Consider the following 23,425-nt stretch of genomic DNA (forward strand, 5'->3'; position numbering starts at 1 on the left):
AATGAAATATAGTCATTGCCAAAAGCCATTCACAGACACACACAGCCCATCTGCTACGGGGTCAGTTTCAAAGACCACTGTGGTGTCTTTCTCTTCAAAACAGTCTAGTGTTTCGAAGCTGCTACATGTCATGAATGGTTTTGAGCTTCTTTTTACCCCCTCCTTTGTGCAAAAACCAAAACAGAATTCTTCAAAATGCATTAAATCACTTCAGGGTATGAGTGGAAGCTAGAGTAAAATTGCCTCCTTACATTAATATGGAACCAATTCCCAACGAAGTGGAGGTTCTAGGGAACAAGGCAAGATAACATCAACCTGAGCAAGCAGATACCTGTTGGGAACGGCAGTGCTAGCAGACATTTTCATAATGTATTTTAAAATTAAGGATGCTTTTTGTGATTCAGGTTTTCATCTTACACCAAAAGCAGACCCCTCTCTGCTTAAAAGCCCGCCACCCTTCCCCGACCCACTCCTGGGGGGTTTTAAGCCCCTTACCCAAGGACCTAAGTCGGAGGTCAAATATGGGGGGGAAACCATCAGTTCCCTTCTAAAGCGAACTGGTCCAGAGAGCAGTGAATGTGAGTTGCCACTGGGAGAACTGAAATCGTGGAGGCCTGAGGCATTTCAAAATTCAACGGGAAGGGCTTTTAAACTGCTGCAGGGAAAGGTGTTTGTGAGGGGACAGTGATGGCCAATTGGCCTTAGGTGTCCCTCAGCCCGTCGACCAGACCGCTAAAAGTCAAGAATAGGCTCTCGGATCTGGGCTCCATCCCCCTCCCTAGCTTATTCCACTCGGAACCCACTCCAGCCTTTCTGCCAGCGCGCCTCCGGGCTCCCATCCCCCTCTCTTTTCTTTCCCTCCCCTTTTCCTTTTCCTGGCCCCCTCCTCTTTTCCCCTATACCCTCCAGCCCAGCCCACTCGGCTTTCTCGCTCCTTCTCTCTTCCGGCAGATTCGTGCGGTCGCTGCAAACACCACCCCCTCCCAGTTCCCCGGGACTCGCCAGCCCGAGGCGCCGCGGGGTGGCTGCGCGCAGGCGCACTGCGCGGCGGGCTCGCTGGCGGCCGGCTACGCGCAGGCGCGCGCTGCTCGGCTGGCTCCGGCTGGGGCGGCCCGGAGTCTTCGGCTCGCTCTGTCAGTGCTTGCAGCCCCGCGGCGGCGGTGGCGGCAGCGTTGGCAGCACCACCATGTTTCTTCACTCGGTCAACCTCTGGAACCTGGCGTTTTATGTCTTCATGGTCTTTATGGCGACCCTGGGGCTGTGGGATGTCTTCTTCGGTTTCGAGGAGAACAGATGCAGTATGAGCTACATGTTTGAGTACCCCGAGTATCAGGTAAGATTCCGCCCTCACCTAGATGCTCAGAGGTTCGGACCGGACGCCTGGTCCTCCTGTGCGCTTCCCCTCCTGGCTCGCGGAGCTTATGGGCCCCGCGTACCCCATCCTTGCATCTCTTTTCTCCGCCCGGGAATACTCTGCAGACCTCCTCGGATTCCCTTACCTGCCCTTCGCGCCAGCCTCTCACCGCAGGGTGTTTGACAGGCGGTTTCCTGAGCGTCCTCCCTGCCCGGTCCTACTCACTCCGCGGTCTTTTCCCTTCGTCCGCCCCAAATCTTGGGCACCAGCTCTTCTCCTAGGGGGGCCCAGCCCTTCCCCCTGCTCCCAAACTCCGTCCTCTTCGCATTCCTGCCTTAACAGGTGCCCCTGCACCCTTCTTTGCTCCCCATGCACCTAAATTCTTCCTTTCGCGCCCAGTGATACGCACATCAGATTTCGCTCTTCTGGGAAAGAACCGAGCGTCTGCAGAGTGTATATTGGCTAGATATACACCTGGGGAGGCTGCAGGGTTTTACCTATGGATGAAAGAGTAACCTGGTGAGTAATTAAACTGGAAACTCCTCCGTTTCCCTCCTGTAGCGATTTTTGCAGATCCACCTGTTTTGTAGGTTGGGTGTAGGTGCGTGCTTATGCACACCTGTTTTCATGCTTATTGCCAAGCAGCCAGGCCTTCTTACCAGTTGCATGAAAAATCTATTCATGGTATTATTTTGTGTTTTCACCTGTGTTCGCAATTTAAGAGAGACTCGGCCCTTCAGTCACCGCCCCCCATCTCATCTGTTCCATTTTGAATGTTTTCAGTCAGTCGCTTCATTAGTTGGGCATAGTAGAATCTAGAATTTCATTCATGACCAGCTGTAAAAAGAAAAGGTGACAAATTACACAGCTGTCCAAAGAAATTTCTCCCGAGCGATTCTTTTATTTCTAAATGGAATACCTATATAACAACTCCTATAAAATGTATATGTACTATAATACATATTGATAACGAACATTTTTAGTATGCTTTTAAAATCATAGCAGATTTTTTCTTTAGAGTGATGAAGACTGCAAGATGGGATCGTTTCTGTGTGCAGGTCATTATGGAGGGAGTATATTATTTGATTGCATTGCTGTTATTTTCAATCTTAAAACTTCAGATTTAAATTGCTGAAAAACACACTTTCCACATAGGCAAAATTCTAGTAAGTTTAGATTTTATTTGTTTTGAGATCCTTACCTTGGTTTTGCACAAATAGTTATGGAACACTGGATTTCAGATGCTACTGAAGGAGATTTTAATATGTTACGGGACATTGTTAATTTCTAAGCAAATAAACTGGAATATGCTGGCTTATGGTTGTCAGGGTCTAATAGTGAAATGCATGGGCTTTTAGTTTAGTTTTTTTAAAACTGGAAGTAGAGCTTATTATAATCCCCTTTCATTGCCTGTGGTTTAATAATTAGAGAACTCCCAGTAGAATGAAGTAGTCACTTTAGTTTTGTTATACGTTGAAGACTTTGGTTAAAATAAAATCATCTTGGAACAACTGTACTAATTCCATTTACTCAGATTGCCCACAGTTATTGAAGCTATTTTAATATTTGCAATCATAGGAATTCCTATTTGGAACAAAGCATACAGACCTTACAGATAAATTTTCTGTCTCAGGAAATTGACTGGAAAGAGAAAATGAGTGTAGCTAATGCAGAAGAGCTATTTGGCTTTGTTGTTGCTGTGAGTAGTCTGTATTTAGTTGTTTTGGTTCAAATTACCTTTGGGGGTTATATACTTTTGTCAGTTTGTTAATATGGTAAAATACAATGGCAGGAATTTTTGATATACATTTTTAGAAATTTTACTTTTAGGCTGCAAAAGGCTGAGTTAATTCACTATAGTATTTATGTTTGACTCTTTTATTTTTGCACATCAGGTTATGTTATTTTGCAAATACAATTAAAACCTGTCTGTAGAAATGAGATATTTTGAATATGGTGAGATTTTTAGATAAATGAAGTTATTCTCTTAAGAACCAAATGGTTTTTATATAAATAAAAATGTTTTTAAAACATTTTAAATATTGCCTGATTTTCATTATAATTTTATCTAGGTTTCTTATTGTTCTCATATTGATATCCACATGTGGGTTGTCCTAGTCTATGGGTTTTCTTCTCTTCCTTTATGACATTATTTTTTTTTTTACTGCTCATTTGCATCTTCTTCCGTCATCCAGCAGAAGAAATAGAAAGGTAGTTGAAACACTTAAATTTATTGTCTTTTTTTTAAAGGTGGAACAGGAGTTTGAAACTGCAAAAATGAAGTTTTGAATTTAAATTTGTTAATTTCTGTTCATCCTCTACCTATTTTCCTAGATTTATTTTGTCAGAGTTAACTGAACGTTTCATGAACATACCTTAAGTCTGCCAGATAAAATACACATTATCCTTTAAAGTTTCTTGATGATAGCAAGGCAAAATAATTGATAGCCATGCTTTTAAGCAGATTGTAAAATTTGTGAAGAAATTACTTGTTTTCTCTTATAGATTAATTTGTTTGATTCTCTCCATATATATGACACAGTGGTTGCTCTCAGAAAGGAAATGTTGATATTGAAATCTGAGTCATATTTTGTTATTAAGTATGATGTTTGTTTAGCAAGTCATTTATTGAATGATTACTGTGTTCCAGGTATATCTAAATACTTAGTCTGAGAGGGAATTAGTCATAATCAGTCCTTGTGCCTTTAACTTATATCTTTATAATACAATGAGGGGACAGGAATGTAATATATAGTTACAATATAATGTGGTGTCATAATTTCACTATAGGCAGTTTGACAAGACTCTTCCAAGAAGGGAAAACATCTAAGTTTGTCTTGGGTATTCAGAGGTTTTAAAGAAGATGTAGTGAATTTGGCATGTGGGATGTTAGTTCATGAAGTGCAGAAATAAAATTGCAGACTTATATAGCATATATGAATGAAAGAAGACACCAGGACATGTGGCATGAGTGGTATTTATAATATATTATCATTTATGTAAAAAGGGGGAAATAATCTTTAAATATATTTGCTGCTATATGTAAAATATTTCTGGAAACACAAACATACAGTTAACATTGGTTGCCTTCTGAGGAAGGTAATTGGATGGTTGAAGGACCAAGGGTAGTAGAAATCCTCTTCAGTGTATATCTTTGAATCTTGATTTTTAAAAATGTATTAAAAATAAATTTTAAAACATGGTAAGTTATGAAAAAATGGGCGAAAATAGTTAAAACCATTTGAAGATCTCTTCGAGTCTTCATTATTTTTATGTACAGTGAGAAAACACATAATATGAATGTTTTAGTAAGGTATTTCTTGAAAGCAGTGTGGACTTTAGATTGTAGTAGGAAGATTGTGAAAGGGAGAGGCCAGTCTGAAAGAGTTGTCCTTGATGTGTTTCTTCTCCCCATTCCCTCCACAAAGGACTTTTCTGGGGTAGCATGAACAAAAGGCTTAGAACCCTTTTTAAGAACTTTATAACTGTGTTTATTTTGATAATTTTTTCTTTCCTTTTTTTAAATTATGAAGATCAAACTTCTTTTGCAGTTTTTATTCACAATTATAAGATACATATCCTATCAATTTATATATTCATATAAGAATTTTAGTTTCTTAAATCATCATTTTTCTAGTTCTTGGGAGTTTGTTAGACTTGGAAGTTTGTTAGATTTTTGTCTTTTGAAAGAGGATTAAGTTACAGATGAGAAGGACAAACAGCCCCAACCAGGGGTAGGATGGTAGAGATAATATTTAAGTATAAAGGTAATTGATCTTAAAGTTCTTTTTTGGAGTGACTGTTTGCTCATTTTTGATAATCTACATAAAACAGTTTATATCAGAATCCTACTGATATATTTCTTTCATAACTCATTGACCCTCTTCAGTTTTCTCATCAACACCATTTTTGTATACCTATACCTTTTCTGTTAAACTATTTCGTTACCTTTCCTTCTTCCTGCCACTCACTTCCATCTTGAACTGTCTGAAAATGTAGTTTTGCCATTTTCCATTTTCCTCCAACTCCCACCATTCTTGCCTCTGTTTTTGTTCTACTTTCCCCTGCATCTGATTTTTTTTTTTTTTTTTCCAGTTCTGGGGATTGAACCCATGGCCTCATGCATGCTGGTAGGCAAAGGCTTTACCATTGAGCCACAACCCTACCCCTGCATTGCTTTTTTTTTTTTAGGAATGTTCTTTCTCACTTCAAAATTGCTTTCATAATATTATATTATGAAATATACAAAATATATTGTTTTGCTTGCTTTTCTCTATATAGGAAATTAAATATTTGTTTAAAAATATATTTGATAGTTTCTATTCTTCTGAGTTAATTTTTCAAATAGTTCAGAACTTTATTTAGCTACTATACTTAAAAGAAAAATGATCTAATATGCATGTACTGCTATATCAAATTTTGTTCTTATTTGGGAGGAGTTAAAAAATATTTCTTTATTCTCTTAAGGGTTTCCTTTTGTTTGATATGTACCTGAAAAGATAAAATGTATCTTTTTCACTTTTGATTATATATTGTACATAATCAATATTGGGACTAATTTGAATTGAAGTATCCATATGCTTATGAAACAAACAGTGGAGTTAATATTTCTGTATTTTGAGTACTTGGGGAGATAACTAAGGATACTAATTTCTGAAACAAAAAGTAGTCTCTACAGATGTTTCCATGATATAATTGGTACAGATTGTTTATGGAAGGTAATATCTGCAAAGAAATATTCAGGAATATGCATGAATGATCAGAGTGAGTTTTTTTGAACAATGGGGTTTTTCAGTAGTCATTAACAATTGTTTATGGTTTTTGAATTCACATAGTAAAAATTTTTCATCAAACATATATGTGTAGCATTGCTAGATCATTAATCTATTGATATCTACTTAAATATTTCATCCAGTGTACTTAGAGGAGAGTTTATACTTTGCCTCTTTTACAGAAGTCTACCCTTTGGGGATGACAAGACCTAATTTATATTACATTGTAAAAAAGTAGCCAGGCTCAGTGATACATACATGTAATCCCAGCAACTTGAGAGGCTAAGATAGAAGAATCACAAATTGGAGACCAGCCTCATGAGGTCCTAAGCAACTTAATGAGACCCTGTCTCAAAACAAAAAGGAGTTGGAATGTAACTCAATGGTAGAGAACCCCTAGGTCCAATCCCCAGTACCACCAAACAACAACAATTTAATGTTAATTTCTGCCTTATTTTGTATATAATAACATGAATTGCAGAGTAGATTTAAGGTTTGCTGAGAAACAATGCATGAAAAAGAAAAAAATGAAACAAATGCTAATTCACTGGAATGTTTATGATAAGAACAGTGTACACATCTTGACCAAGATGTGGTGATAAAAGTTCAGATTAATTTGGTAAGCATGTTGTATTTGTTAAGTGTATTAAGTTGAGAGGTCAGAAAACTGCACTGTAAATCTAACTTACTTTCCTTTAAAGATGTAACAGCTGGAATATATAGTTGGGCTTGAGTGAAAGTAGAAACATTACAGATCAGTTAAAATGGCAAAAATGATTGATTTTGTAATGGAAAGCTTTTATCATTTTTAAGTAAAATTAGTACTGTTTCTAAATTAAATGCATTTCCAATTATGTTAACATGTAACTTGCTGACATATACCAGTGCTTTTCTGCCATTGTCATAAGCTCTTTGACCCATATGTATTTATTAGAATTTCAGGTAATCCCATTTTTATTCTTTTCTGAAGAAAACTTGATTCCAAGTTAATATAACTAAAGAAATGAGTCTTTTTTTATACGTATAAACTGTAACTGGGACTTGTTTTCTGCATTAAGTGTGGTTTAATATATTTTTTGCACTGTTCTAAAGTTGTATAATTCAGAAATACATATGAGTTTGAATTGTGTTAATAAAACTAATAAGTGAACCTGCTTTATTTACATAATTCTTTTGCTACAGAAAATAGAACTTCCAAAGAAATTGGCAAAACGCTATCCAGCATATGAGTTATATCTTTATGGAGAAGGATCCTATGCTGAAGAACACAAAATTCTCCCTTTGACAGGAATTCCAGTTCTCTTTCTTCCTGGTAATGCTGGAAGTTACAAGCAAGGTAAGTACTGGAAATAAATTTTGAAAGCTATAAAATTCAGGAAAGCCAGGCATAGTGACACATGCCTATAATCCCAACTACTCAGGAGGCTGAGACAGAAGAACCACCAAGGTTGAGGCCAGCTTGGGCAGCTTAGTGGGACCGGGACCTTGACTGAAAATAAAAATATAAAAAGGGCTAGAGGCCTAACTCGGTGATTGAGTGTTCTTGGCAATCCCTAGAACCACTAAAAATGTTTTTTAAAAAAAATCTTCATTAAAGAATTCACATTGTACACATGCTCCGTGAATCAGATGAAATGAATGAAATGCTTACTCTAGTAAGTATTGTGTTAGGATTACTGAAATACCCAAATATGATACCAGTGAGAGAGAACACATATGAGAACTGGAAAAGAAGAGTTGGAAGACTACTTTGCAGAGTGAGAAGGAGAAAAAGAAGGAGATGGAGTGAAATGAAATAAATTGTATAGATAATCAGGAATCAACAGAAGAAAGCTTTATGTTGGAAATGGAGGATAAGGGAATAGAACCTAAAGCATTGATTAGAGAGGCAAATCATTAATTTATATTATATCAAACAAGAGAGGAGACTGGTTTCTTTCTTTTGGATATAAAGACCTGGAAGTACTGAGGATAATGCAGAAAGGTGAAGATAGGAAAGTTATATGTGCAGATTCCAAATTCATTAAAGTCTAGGGGAATGGCAATAAATTCTGGCATAACAGCCAACTCTGCAAATCTGCAAATAATTTTGTTCTCAAGTGAAATCTGCTTTCTTGGATATTAAATGGACTATAATTGTAATATAATGAGACTAGATTTGTTTCAACATGTACTACAATTACTTAGGTGTTTATTCATCTAACAAATATTTATGGGATACTTATTATAAGCCAGACAGTATTAGGGATCCAGAGCAAACCAAAATCAAATAAAGTCCCTCCTCCACCAAACACATATTCTTGTTGGGAAGACAGTCATCAAATAAACCTATCAGTAATGTTAAAAGCTAGAAAGAAAAATAAAACAGTGAAGAAGATATAGGATAATCAGGGTCAGAAGGTGACTAGTTTAGATGAGGTGATCAAGAAGGGCCTGGTGAGGATATGACATTTGAGCAGAGGCTTGAATGTAGTGAAGAATTGCAGGTGACTATTTGGGGGAAGCTCCTGAAGCAGGAACATGTTTGGCATATTCGGGGGCACTGTGAGTAGAGAAAAGTGAATAGAGATGAGAATGGAAAAGTATCCACTTGTTATATCAGATAAGCTGTGGAAAAGACGTTGAAATTTTATGTGAGGGAGGTAGGAAACTTGGAGAGTGTTGGATAAGAAATTATAAAATCTGATTTTTTGATAATTATTATGTTTGAAATATTACTATAACATATGAGAAAAATATAAAATATATTTATTTTGTTTAAAATTAATACAAAGTGAACATCTATGAAACCAAAACCCAGGTCTTATCTAGAAAATTGCCAGCATCCTGGAAATGACTGTGTGCCTGTTATGATTTAAAAATCCATCCCCTCTTTCCAGACAGAATCACAGTCCTAACTTTAGGATAGTAATTTTTTTAAATTTTATTTAAGGTTTTAATACCCAAATATTTATCCCTAATATGTACCTATTTGGGGCTGCTAACCTTTGTAATATATATTCATTCTGTATATATGCTTTTGTTTCTGGCTTTTTTCACTCAGCCTAAGATTCACCCAAGTTATTGGGTGAGCGATGATCTGTTCACTTTTTTTTTAGTCTATAGTATCCAAATAATGTGTATTCTTTTGCATGTATCTTGAAGCTCTTAAACCTGTATTTTTAAAAGACGGATACTTAAAGAGTGTTAATTCCATGTTGCAAGTTATGTATACCTTCTTATTTTATTTTATGCTAACGTAAATTCTCACAATTAGCACATTATACTTACTTTTGCTCCACAGCCTGATAATATTGAAATTGTCAAATTTAAAAATTTTAATAAATCTGGTAGGTATAACTTACTTTTAAAAAATGATCACTCTGGTTTTGCTGCAAAGAAATATGCCATTTAAGCATGAGTAGAAGCAGAAAAGATACTAAACCTTATTAGTCATCAGATAAATGCAAATCAAAATCTTACCTATTAGGATAGCTATAATCAAAAAGGTAGATAAAAAGTGTTGGCAAAGATGTAGAGAAATTGGAACCCTTCTGCGTTGCTGGTGGTAATATAAAATGGCACATCCACTTTGAAAAACAGTTTGGCAGTTCCCCAGAATATAAAATATAGAGCTCTCATATGATCCAACAATCCTACTCCTAGGTGTCTACCCAAGAAAAATGAAAATATACATTCACACAAAAACTTGCATACGGATATTCATGATGGTACTATTCATAGTAGTCTAAAGGTGGGAGTGATACATGATTTATTGTGGGTGAACCTTAAAACATCAAGAGAAGTAAAAAATCTAGTCACAAAAGACCATATATTATTCGATCATCCCATTTATATGAAATATGCAGAATAGGCAAATTCATGGAGACAGAAAGTAGATTAGTGTTTACCAGGGAATGGAATGCATAGCAGAATGGGAGTGAATATTAATGATCTCAGGATTTTGTTCTTGAGGTAATTAAAAATATCTAACATTAGATTTCAGAGTTGGTTGTACAATATATGTAAGAGGTACTAAATATTTCATATTTTAAAACCCACTGATTTTTACATGGTGAGTTGTGTAATATGTGAATTATAGTATGTGTATACTAAAAAATGGAATGGCAAACAGGTATTTTGTTTCCTAAACCATATACTTCAGTTTTTATACCCCTTAAAATAATCGATAATAAATTTTGTGCAAGGTCTTATAAAAAGCAACAAAACAAAAGGAGTAGAAGTAGAGAGACCATTTAGGAGATTGTTAGAGCAGTGCAGGTGATCATACTTGGATTAGGATGATAGTGGTAGAAATGGTGAGAAGCCTCACCTGGAAACATATTTAGAAGATAGAGCATGGTAGAGCTTGCACGTGATTTGATGTCAGGATTAAGAGAAAGAGACAAATCATGAATGAATATTCTAAACCAAATGGTGGGCAAGCATTTCTTATAGGAATTTTCTTATTCTTACAATTCTCATTAAGTGTGATAAAATTCTGTTTTTTATTCTTCAAAGAATCCTTCCCCTTTCAGCTATTATTGTTCCTGCTGAAGGGAAAGCAAGTACAGAGTGACCTGTCCACTTTTTATTTAATTTATAAAATATTTAGGACATACTGAGTATGTTCAAGGTATGTAGCTGCTAGGTTAGTTTCTTCTACTAAATCGGTACTATCAATGGGTATTACCCAAAATAGTTGTATGTATTTACGATAAGGTTTTTTTGTTAAGAGATTTTGAAGCAAGAATGGATGAAAGTTTGTTTAATGTACACTTTATTCTTTTCCTCTGCAGTTCGTTCTATTGGCTCTATTGCACTTAGAAAAGCAGAAGACATTGACTTTAAGTACCACTTTGACTTCTTTAGTGTGAATTTCAATGAAGAACTGGTGGCATTGTATGGGGGAAGTCTTCAGAAGCAGACCAAGTTTGTGCATGAATGTATTAAAACAATTCTCAAACTTTACAAGGTAAAAGTTAAACATTCAGATCTGTATTAGTGTGAACTATGAGCATCTTTTATATTTTAAATCGTGTATTTGTTTCTATGGATGTTGAGACAAAGATGGCACGGTTTTATATTAGAGTCTGTTGTCTTGACCTTAGTGGAGGTTTTAAAGTTTAAATTGAATTTACCTTTCTTTTCATGAATACAGGAAAAAGTAGTTTTTTAGAACTCTAAATATAAAAAATTTAGGAGTACAATGCAGTTACTAAAAACCATTGGTAAAATATTGGTAAAAGAATTTATGAGTCTAGAGGCTGTGGTTGTGGCTCAGTGTTAGAGTGCTCGCCTAGCATGTGTGAGGCTCTGGGTTAGATCCTCAGCACCACATTAAAATAAAGGTATTGTGTCTAACTACAACTAAAAAAATAATAAATATTAAAAAAAAAGAATTTCTGAGTCTAGCCATGACTAAGTAAGTGGCACTGGAGTAGACTACCTGCATATGTAAACAGTTGTGAAACTGATCCGGATATCTGAAGCACCTGTTTTGAAGTGTTATCCAACCAAGCAGTAAAGGACTATCATCTCTAAAATAAGTGAGTTCCTTAATCTCCCTGGCTTTCTATCTAGAAATATTTTCTGTACATGGGGCAAGTAGGTAGAGATTAAGCAGAGCATATTAATATCAATAAGAAGGCAGAAAATTGGGATTTGAGACTGCTGAGTTGGCTCTGTGGGACAGAGTATGAGAAAGAAGGGAAGGAAGCAAAGAAAAAATTTACATTCTTTAAATCTTGAATGCCATGTTGCATATACACAGGGCAAGAAACTGCAAGGCAATGGCAAACCAAGGAGAAAGTGATACAGTGTGTCTACCTGTGTGTAATAAATATGAGGGACTATTTGTCTTTAAAGAAATTTAAAAGAGTAGTAAAACACATTGGCAATTATTCTGTGCCAGCAACCAAACAATGTCAGGAATGAAATACAACTACCTTCCTTGACGCATCACTGTGCAAATCCTAGAGACAATAGCTTCTGTGGAGTTATAAGCAGAATTGATATTTCAAGAGGAGCATGGTGCCAGGAAACAGGCATTCCAACTAACTAAAGAGGAAGGACCTATCTGAACATAGTAGGCATTCAGAGACCCCACAATTTAGAATGGACTCTCCTAGCTCTAAAGAAATAGCTACTTTAGTATTCACCTTAACAATGCTTAAATACACATCTTAAAAATATCAAATAAAGGTAAGGATTTAAGATAGAATATAGACATAATATGAGAGAGAAAGGGCATCTGAGAGATATGGAAACTACAAACAACAAGAAAAATCTAGAACTGAAACAAAAGCATACCAGAATTGAAAAATCACTTGATGGGCTTAAATGAGATTTTTAGTATTACAGAAGAAAAGGTCTCTGGATTTGAACACAGGTCTGTAAAATCTAACCAGACTTAAGCACAGATGCTAAAAGGATGAAAAGGACAGACCCAAGAACTAGGAGACAATACTGAAAAGCCTAATACATCTCTATTTGAAGCTCCAGAAGAGGAGATAGAAATACAGGAAGAAAAAGTATTTGAATAACTAATGGACACCAGACCCAAGAAGGTTTATTGAATGTCAAACATGGTAAACACAAGAAAATCACACCTTAGTCAAATTGCTGAAAAGCAAAGTAAAGAGAAAATCTTAAAAGCAGCTAAAGAAAAATTCTTTACTTGTAGGTAAAGACAGTAAATTAACCACTGGTTTCTCATCAGAAATAATGAAAACCAAAAACAATACAATAATATCGTAAAGGTCTTAGAGAAGGAGGTCTTTCAACCTAAAATTGCATATTCAACAAAAATGTCCTTCAGAAATGATGGCAAAATAAAGGTGTTAGAGTAGTTTTGTCACCAGTAGAAGGAAAGAAGAAAATTGAAATCATTAGGAGAACAACCCAGACAAGATCAACAAATGGATGCTACAGTTAGTGGGTGAAAGTTTGAGAAGAAAAAGAACATTCACATAATCTCAAAGTTTCATTTCTATAATATTTATTATTTGTTACAAAGGGAAAGAATAACTATAGTGGAGACACCTGATGGAGATTATCTTGACCAAGATTAACATACCGGTGACGTGATATATCAACATCAGAAATCCCCTTAACCTGATATAGTGAAAAGGATACATCATTATTTCTGTGGCATTATTGCCCCAAACAAATAACCTCATTTTAATTAAGAGAAAACTTCAGATAAACCTAACTGAAAGACAGACTGGGAAAAAAAAAAGCCTATACTCTTCAAATATATCAGGGTCATTCACAAAAAAAAAAAGAAGAAAAGAAAGACTGAAGAACTATCACAGATTGGAGAATACTAAGAAATAAATGCAAGTTGTTATGCTGGATAAAATACTGAAAAAAAAGCACATTAGTGTAAAAACTGGTGAGATTTAAAATAGGTCTACAGTTTAGTTAATACTTTTACACTAGTGTTATTTTTCTGATTTGGATAATTATGGTTATGTAAAATGTTATTATTAGGGTAAAGGATATATGGGAACCTTCATCCTTTTCTTTTTTGCAATTTTTCTTACTTGAATCAAAATAAAAAGATTAAAGAAAGCATTCATTTTAGCAAAAAAAAAAAGAGGTCTGAGGCATTTGCTTTTATAGTACTACAGATCAAACTCAGGGCCTTGTGGCATGTTAGGCAAGGGATGTACCTCTGAGCTACAAAACCCAGTCCCTGTTTTATGAAGTTTATAACTTATTTAGAAGAAAAAATATTTGATAATAATTGTGAAAAAGATGGAAGTAAATAGAAGTATTTCACTGCAAGATTCTTCTGGAAAGAATGGCGAAATATTAATTTATGCTAATTCATGTTAAGTTTGCATAGTGTAATTCCTAGAGAAAAGAAATATAATGCTTAAAGAGCAAATGGAGAAACATAATAGACTGTTGGAAATAATCAGTTCAATATCATATTCAATGGTAAGTAAGTCTAAAAGCTTTTCCCCTAAGATCAGAAACAAGGGAAAGTTACCCACTCATTCCACTTGTAATCAACATAGTATGGAAGTCCTAAGCAGAGCAGTTATCTAAGAAAAAGAAATAAGAGTCATCCAAATCAGAAAGGAAGAAGTAAAACTCTATTTGCAAATGACTTGATCTTAATTTAGAAAACTTTAAAAACAAAAACCAAAGCAAAAAAACAACAACAAAAAAAAAACAACCAACTCTTTTAGAACTGATAGATACAAAACAGATATATCTGAAATCCAGGGAACCATTAGGGATTATTTTTGAAAACTTACATTTCAATAAATTGGAAAATCTGGAAGATATTAACAACTTTGTAGATATAACCTAATCATTGAAACAAGAAGATATAGAGAACCTAAACAGACCAATATCAAGCAACAAGATTAAAGTAGTAATAGTAACAAAAAGCCTTCCAACAAAGAAAAACTCTGGACCAGATGGAGTCTCAGTTAAATTCTACCAGACCTTTAAAGAAGAACTAATGCAAGTCTTTATCAAATTATTCCATGAAATAGAAAGGGAGGGAACATTTCCAAATTCATGCTCTAAAGCCAGTATCACTCTGATCCTAAATAAAGACATATCAACAAAGTGAAACTACAGACCATTATCCCTGATGAACATAGACACAAAAATTCTTAATAGCAATCTGCCTTTAAAAACACATTAAGAAGATTATACACCATGATCAACTTGGATTTATCCCAGGGCTACAAGGTTGGCTCAATGTATAAATCAATAAGTATAATAATTTATCACATAAATAGAGTCAAGGATAAAAATTACACGAATGTCTTAATAGATGCAGAAAAAACCTTCAACAAAAACCCAGTATCCATTCATGTTAAAAACAAAAGAAACTAGGGATAGAAGGAACTTTCCTCAGCATCATAAAGGCTCTGTCTGACAAACCCAAAGCCAACATCAAACTGAACAGAGAAAAACTGAAAGCATTTCTTCTGAAACCAGGAACAATACAAGTGTAAGTATGTCCATTCTCTTCACTCCTAATCAATATGGTTCTTGAATCTCTAGCCAGATCTCTTAGGCAAGAGAAAGAAATTAAAGGGATACAAATAGAGAAAGAAGAAGTCAAACTACCTCTGTTGCTCATGGCATGATCCTATACTTAGAAGACCCAAAAATACTCTACCAGAAGACTTCTAGATCTGACAAACAAATTGAACAAAGTTTCATAACATAGGATCCACATACAAAAATCAATAGGTTTCCTGTACTCCAATAATGAATCTGCTGAGAAATTAAAAAAAAATATTCTGTTCATAGTAGCCTCAAAAATAAAATATTTGGGAATAAATCCAACTAAGAAAATGAAAGAAATTTAAAAAGACTTTGGAAGATGTAAAGACCTCCCTTCTTCATAGCTAGGCAGATTTAATATTGTCAAAATGACTATTAAAAAAAAACCAATCTACAGATTCTATGCAATTCCTACCAAAATATCAGTGACATTATTCACAGAAGTAGAAAAAGTAGTCTTAAAGTGCATATGGCAAAATAAAGAACCCAGCATAGTCAGAGCAATGCTGAGCAATAAGAGCAATGATGGGGGTATTAAAATACTTGATCTTAAATTGTACTACATAAATAAAACAAAAGCAGCATGGTACTGACTTAAAAACAGATATGAAGACCACCACAGAGACAAATACACATAAAATAATCTGATCTTTGACAAAGGTGCCAAAAACACATGTTGGAAAAGATAGCCATTTTAACAAATGGTGCTGGGGAAACTAGATATCATGTGCAGACTCTTGTCTCTCATCTTGCGAAAAATCAACTCAGAGGTCCATCAAAGACCTAGGAGTTAGACTAGAAACACTGGAACTCCTTTAAGAAAATATAAAGGCAACACTTTAGCATATTGGTGCAAGAACTTCTTCAGTAAGATTCCTAAAGCTCAAAAATAAAATCAAGAATCAATAATTGGGGTGTCATTGAATTAAAACCTTTCACATGGAAAAGGAGGAGAGAGCCTACAGAATGACAGAACTTCTTTACCAGCTACTGTTCCATCAGGGGATTAATTTCCAGAATATATAAAGAACTTGAAAACTTAACACCAAAGAAATAATCTCATTAATAAATGGGCAAAAGATAGAAGTATACATTTCTCAAAAGAAGAAATACAGATGGGAACATGGAAAAAAATGTTCAACATCCTTAACAATCAGGAAAATGCAAATAAAAAAATACACTGAGATTTTACCTCACTCCAGTTAGAATGAGAATTAAGAATATGAAGAATAATCGATGGTGAGGAATTACATTGTGAGGAATGCAAATTATTACAACCGCTTTAGAAAACAGTATAGAGATTCCTCAAAAGACTAGGAATGGAACCACCATATGACCTAGCTATCCCACTCCTTGGTCTTTTCTAGAAGTTCTAAAATCAGCATACTATATTAATACATGCATACCAATATCTATAGCAGCAAAATTCATAAAAGCCAACTTATGGAATCAACCTAATTGTCCATCAACAGATGAATGGTTAAATTAAATGTAATATATGCACAGTAGAGTTTTAATCATCTGTAAAGGATGAAATTGCCATAAAGAATGACTTTGTGACATTTGCAAGTAAGTGGATAGACCTGGAATGTACACCATTATCAGGCTAAATGAAATAATTCAGTACCAAAAAACAAAAGTCAAATGTTTTTGCTGAAACACGGACACTAACCATAATAAGCGGGGAGAGAAGAAGAATAGATATTCTGTAGATTAGACAAAGGGGAATAAAGGGAAGGGAGAGGGAACAGGAAAAGGAAAGACAATAGAATGAATCCAAAATAATCTTCCTATATCCATATATGAATATACCATCATGAATCCCACCATCACGTGCATCCATAAGAATGGGGTCCTAATTAGAATATGCTATATTCCATGCTTGTACAATTATATCAAAACAAATTATACTGTCACGTATAACTAAAAAAGAAGCAATAAAATTTTTTTTAAAAAAGAATTTAATCATCATTTATGAATAAATGGGTGGAATTGGAGAACATCATGCTAAGTGAAGTAAACCAGACTTAAAGTCAAGGGTCAAATGTTTTCTGTCATAAAGCAGAAGCTGGGGTAAGGAGAAGAATATTTAAAAAGTGGGAGGGGACCTTATGAAAATAGAAGATTAAATATAATTTAAAAAAATCCCACAAAACTCAGCACAGTTGTAATAGAAGCAAAATTTGTCAACCTGAGTAATTATGAGTGTTATGGGAGGAAACAGGTTATATTAGGTACAGACCTTTACATAACATTTAATGGATAAGATAAATAAGATGTGATCACAAAATGAAATAATGTCATTTACAATAAACAGTAAGAAACCTTTGCTATATACTTATAGTATTTTTCTTTCTCTGTTTATGTTTCAGTATTTTTCTAATGACTACATGTTGTTTATAATAGAACTAATAATCTATTTTTCACATTGAGATTTTTAGAAAGTAGGGTTCCAATTATAAGAAAGTACAATAGGAGTTAGAGAACATCTGAATCTTAATGAATAGGATTTGGGTATGAGAAAGGGGGAGAACATTCTGGGTGAAGAAAACCTCATTTATCACATGAGGCCATAAGTAAATATAGCAGAGAATGAAACCAGACTTCAAGTCTTTGTGGCACTTATGTTTTAGTGGGGAGAAGTAAATAATAAACATAATAGATAAGAAAACATACAATTTTATATGGTTATAAATGTCAGGGAGAAAACTAAAACAGGAAAACGATATAAGTAATCAAAGGCAGAGGATTAAAATTATAAATGGAAGACCTCTTGAGAACCAGACAGTTTAATTCATACCAAATACATGATGGAGTGGCCTGTTTGAATATATAAGGGGGGCGGGAATACTTTACACAGAGGAAACAATTATATGGGCAGGCATACACATGCTTTCTTTAAGGAAAAACAAACTGGAGTAGCTGGAACAGATCATGTGAGTTGGTAGAAGTTGGGGAGGGGAACAGACAGATTGTAGAGACATAGGCAATTTAAGGATTTTTGCTTTTTGTTTGTAAGAAAATGCAAAGCCACTAGAGAGCTTTTCAAGTAGGGGAAGGGCATGCTCTTATTAAAGTTTTAACAGTATCATTTTGGCTGTTTAAGAATTATCTGAAGGAACGTAAGGATAGAAACAGAGACCAGTTAGGAGACTTTGGGAGTAATGCAGGAAAGAAATAATAGTGATTTAAATCAAGTTGTTAGCAGTTGAAGTGGTGAGAAATGGTTAGACTGATGTAAATGTTGAAGTTTGAGGCAACAAGATTTACTGGTAGATCAGGTATGGTGGGCCTGTATAAAAGGAAAAGAGTTAAGGATGGCCCCAAGGTTTTTGGCTGAACAACTAAAGAGATTGAATTGCCATTAACTGAGGTGGGGAAGACATAGGAGAACAGATATGGAGATTAGGAGTTTAGTTTTAGACAGGTTTGCATTTGAGATGCACATTAGACATTTCAAGAATACCTTTTGTACTATTGTAGTCCAAGGCTAAGAGTTAGAGAGAAGAGGTTCAGTCTGGATATAATACATGGGGGTTGATAGTATAAAGATGGGGTGAGACCGAGGTCACTGATGGAGTCAATATTGATTTAAAAAAAGGAGAGTCTAAAGGACTGAGACCCGAGTCACTCCAGTTTCAAGAGATGAAATGAAAACAAATCAGCAACAGACTAAAAAGGAAACACAGTGAGGGAAGATGAGAATGAGGAGAGTGTTGTTAAGTAAACTAAAGTGGCGAATTTTGTCAAATGTTGTTGATAAGTCAAATAAGATGAGCATTAAGAATTGACCATTAGATTCCATGGTGACTTAGCAAGAGCAGTTTTGGTGGCATTTTGGGGTGAATGCTTGATTAGAATGGATTTAAAAGTATATGGAAGTTGAAAATTGTTCTTGAGAGAAGGCCAAAGGATTGATAAGCTTCAGATACAAAAGTAGAATTTGGTTTTGGCTAAGATAACTCCGTGTTGAGGATCTCTAAGATGATCCCAGGTTTGATTATTCGCTAGGAAGAATCACAGGATTTGGCATAAAATTGTACTCGTGGTTATTAATTATTAAGTGAAAGGACACAAAGCAAAATCACTGAAGAGAAAAGGTGCATGGGGTAGAATCTGGAGGAAACCAAGTACAAGATTCCAAAAGTTCTGTCACATTTTTCATTTAATTCATATAGCAATAAATTGTGACTTATGAAGAACTGCCTACGAGGTAAGCCCATTAGAGATTCTGTGTCCAAGATTTTTATTGGGGGGTCAATCACATAGATATTTGCTGCCTTGCACATACCAAAATTTCAGCCTGGAAGACAGCAGGGGTTCAACATAAACCATATTGTTTAAGTACAGTGAACCATTCTTTTCATTTAGAGAATGGCAGGAACCCTCCCAAAATATAAGATCCCGGACTCCTGCTAAGAGCCATCCTTTCATGCAGACTGTTCTAAGGATAGCAGTGTCAGACCTACAGTGTTAAAACTCTTTTCTGTACAAGTAACAGAAGAGAAAGCTCATAAGAAGGATCAGTGTGGAATAGCTAGCAAACAAGATTTTTTTAAAAAAGCAATACTTATTTTAACTTTACATAGTAAATAAATGTTGGGAATGCTGATTTATTTTTAAATCCAAACACTCTAGAGAAATAATTCAATAAAATTTACTGACGTGATGAAATAGTATATTGCTATGACGGCAACAGCTGTCTTGGCTTTTGTGATATTTTTAATTTCAGATAAGCAATTTCTTTTACCTTGTACAATCAAACATTCTGGTAGACACCAAGTATAATTATACCTCAGGTTACATGCAACATAACAATTTGATTTGCAAGATCAAGTGTTTGGATTTTGATCAGAAAACCAAAGAATAATAGTTAAAAATGGCAGAGCACAAAATAATATGCATATATTAATTGGAACAATATGAAAATGTATTTCTTATGATGGATAATTATATAGTTTAATTTTCTATTAAGTTGTCCATTTGCAATAATACTAAAAAGATTTTTTTAGTATTCTTATTATGACACTAAGCCTTAATTATGCCATGGTGATTTTTTTAATAGGGTCAAGAATTTGCTCCAAAAAGTGTGGCAATAATTGGTCATTCTATGGGTGGACTTGTTGCAAGAGCATTACTTACTCTGAAAAATTTTAAACAAGATCTGATAAATCTTCTCATTACACAAGCCACACCTCATGTTGCTCCTGTTATGCCATTAGATCGTTTCATTACAGGTGAGTACTATTACATAAAGACTAACTGAGGTTCCCATAGTTGTTTATGATTAAATAAGCATATGTCTGTAGCTGTTTTCCTTAGGGCATGCTATACACTTATCTAGGTATTAAGCAGCTCAATTGCAAATCACCATCTTCCTTTCTGACCATCTCTAATGTCTTTCAGCTTAGGCTTATAGTGGAAATACTGTCAATTTTCTCTTTTCATATTATCTTAACAGGTTTAACATGTGTTTTATAATCCCTAGATACTAGACTTTAGTTATTCTTGAAAACAATTCCTGTCTCTTAAGATATGTGTTAACTTCTATGCTTTAACTATTCCCGTACTTCATCCAAAATAAGCTTATGTTTAATTAAAGCAGTAACAATGTTTAGTTTTTAATAGATAGGTATGCTAAGACCTTACATAGTAAAGTAGAATTGCTAATATTTATTGAACTCATATTTTTGGATATTGTGTTAAGAACTTTACCTGATGTATTATAACAGTTAATTTACTCTGTAGTCCTCCAAGTTAAATACCATTATTCTCCATCCTCCAAGTTAAATACCATTATTCTCCATGTTTGTTAATGGATAAAAAAAAGACTAAGATAAAGTTCTGACTCAAAATTATGTGGCTAGAATGTACTAGAGCCAATATTTGACCCTGCAGAACTTAATTCTGGGCCTATGCTCCTAATTTTGCATGGTATACTGTCTCTTGAGGTACATTATTATAACATAAGAAATAAAACTATGGGTAATGTTATGTTGCAGAAAATTTTGAATGAACTATGGGAGTCTTTGAAATCTAAATTAAATAGTGATAATAAAAGTTACAGAATAAGAATTAAATGCCTATCTGAAATTTTTGTTAAGACTTAACTGCTTGTAGGAATATCATATGAGTAAAAGAAAATCTTTAGAAGGAATTCTTTTTCCTGGCTAGTAAATTTATACAATTTATTACCTATCAAAATTTTTCATTACATTAATTTTGATAAAATTTTTGTTTATAGTTAAGTGAGAAATATCCCCAAAGTCATTTTCTAAAGTATTCATCTTAATATCATAATATTGTCAAGGAATAACTTGTTTGCTGAAAGAATCTGGTATAATAGTTCTTATTCTGAAGTTCTATTTTCTGCATTGCATTTAAAATCTTACCTGTAGAAATTTTTAATAACAAAAATATTAGTATTAAAAATATTTATTATTTATTATAAGTTAGTTTATAACTTATAACAGTTATAAAATAATCACAGGTTTAAAAAAATACCAAAGGCTAAAAGTCACTTTGCTTGTCATCACAGTTAAGAATCCTATTATTGTATTTTGCATGGGGTATGAAGATGAGCCATGTAGGTTAAATTAGAATGACTCAACATAAACATTTCAAAATATCATTTGAAGAATGAATTTTATTTGGAGTTAGGTTTTAATATTCTGAAGGATTGCAAAGGTCTATCTGTAAAAGGGTCAGGTTGAAAGTGATTCTTAGGGTAAGATGCCTTTCCTGTAAATAGTAAGCCTCTTTTCATTCTGTCTTTTTTTATTGCATTAAGTCAATTAGAATAAAAAGAAAACAAAGGACCTACTTCAAGGGTTTGTGGATTTTAAGTTTTTGAGAGAATTCCATATGAGTTTCAGAAGTAGATTTCCTGTTTATACTCTGGGGAAATGCTATCTTTAAATAAGGAAGGAGGTTCTGCACTGGGTTGTGTATTTTAGAGGGCCTTGCCCTTCTTCACAGGGTAAGAAAGTTGCAGTCTAAGTAGACTGCCTTTTAGCTCATTCTTTTACTTTCAGATCATGATTTAAGTAGCCACACCTCCAGACTTTCTTGCCAATGTGCCTTAAGCCCACTTCCAGGACCCTTGTGGGCCTTTTTACCCAGGAAAAGCCAGCCTTGTTCTCCTGAGGGCAGCTATATACAATACTAAGCTTGGGATGTGGCCAGGCTATAACTTTGAAGGCACAGGTTGGATGTGCATACGAGGACATTGTAATGCAAGATGGAATTGCATTGGGAAGCAACCTGCTCTCTTGTGCTGCCACAGTCCAGTGTCCACTCCTCAAATGCCTAAAAATTCTTAATTTGACCCTGACCTTCTAGGTTATTTCAATAATATATTTGTCGAGGTAGGAACACAAAATATATTTAATAGTTTGTTAGCTAGATTGTTAAAATATTTAGATATATGTGTTTCCTTGGTACTCTTGTCCCCAGGTGTTTCAGATGTTAGGACTGAGTTGGCTCCAGTGGTAGTCTGAGTGAATAATGCTGGGGTCTTTAATGAGCTTACTGTACCAAATGTTTGAAGCCCTGGGTATGATGAAAAGCCAGAGTAAAAATGCATTAAGTTTTGATGATAAGAAATGAAAACTCTTCTGCCATGGTCTCAGTTTAGTAATTTTTAACTCTAAAATTGTCTTACCAGCCATAGACAAAGTGAAAAATTGTCTGCAGATTCTGACCTTTGAATTGCTTATTATGCTTAAAGGGTAGAATCCTAACACTGTGATTTTCCACTGCAGCATAATCCTAAGATTAATGGCTATGGTACTGTTGTGATCGATTATAGTCTAAGAACTTAAATAGTACAATATAGTGGTTGACCACAAGAAAGTTGCTAAGACCTTGTAAACAGGGACAATGTCTTGATAAGGAGGGGTCTATTGCTCTTTTTAAAGCCTTATATTACTGGTAATTGACATACAAAAAGTGTACATATTTAATGTATGCAATTTAATGAGTTGGAACATATGATACCATGAAACCAACACTACAAATGTTTACAACTATTTAGCAGAGTAAGCTTTCATCTTTGGAAGAAGTTTAGGGTTTTCTTTCTTTGTTGGACTTTGTGAGAAAGCATCATCCTTGTGGAAGACCACATGTTTGCTTATGGATGGATAAGACTGATACTATGGGTATCTTTTTCTTTATTGAGGGGGATTAGTAACTCAGTATTTATACTGTGACTTAATGGGGTAGCAGGAATGCAAAGAGATACCGATTTTTCTCAAAATAGAGAAATGTGAATAATACATTG

The 23,425-nt window shown here is 34.6% G+C and overlaps 1 protein-coding gene across 1 annotated transcript in view; it reads left to right on the plus strand.

Moving 5' to 3' along the window:
* Positions 1 to 1,186: 1,186 nt before the first annotated feature.
* Positions 1,187 to 23,425, plus strand: part of Pgap1 (post-GPI attachment to proteins inositol deacylase 1) — a 75,244-nt gene continuing 53,005 nt past the window's right edge. The window contains exons 1-4 of the mRNA XM_027924994.2: positions 1,187 to 1,333; positions 7,309 to 7,462; positions 10,905 to 11,080; positions 20,210 to 20,381. Coding sequence (XP_027780795.1) covers positions 1,187 to 1,333; positions 7,309 to 7,462; positions 10,905 to 11,080; positions 20,210 to 20,381 — 649 coding nt within the window. The remainder of the gene's footprint in view (positions 1,334 to 7,308; positions 7,463 to 10,904; positions 11,081 to 20,209; positions 20,382 to 23,425) is intronic.

Source organism: Marmota flaviventris, chromosome 11, assembly GCF_047511675.1.
Source record: "Marmota flaviventris isolate mMarFla1 chromosome 11, mMarFla1.hap1, whole genome shotgun sequence".
NCBI lineage: Eukaryota > Metazoa > Chordata > Mammalia > Rodentia > Sciuridae > Marmota > Marmota flaviventris.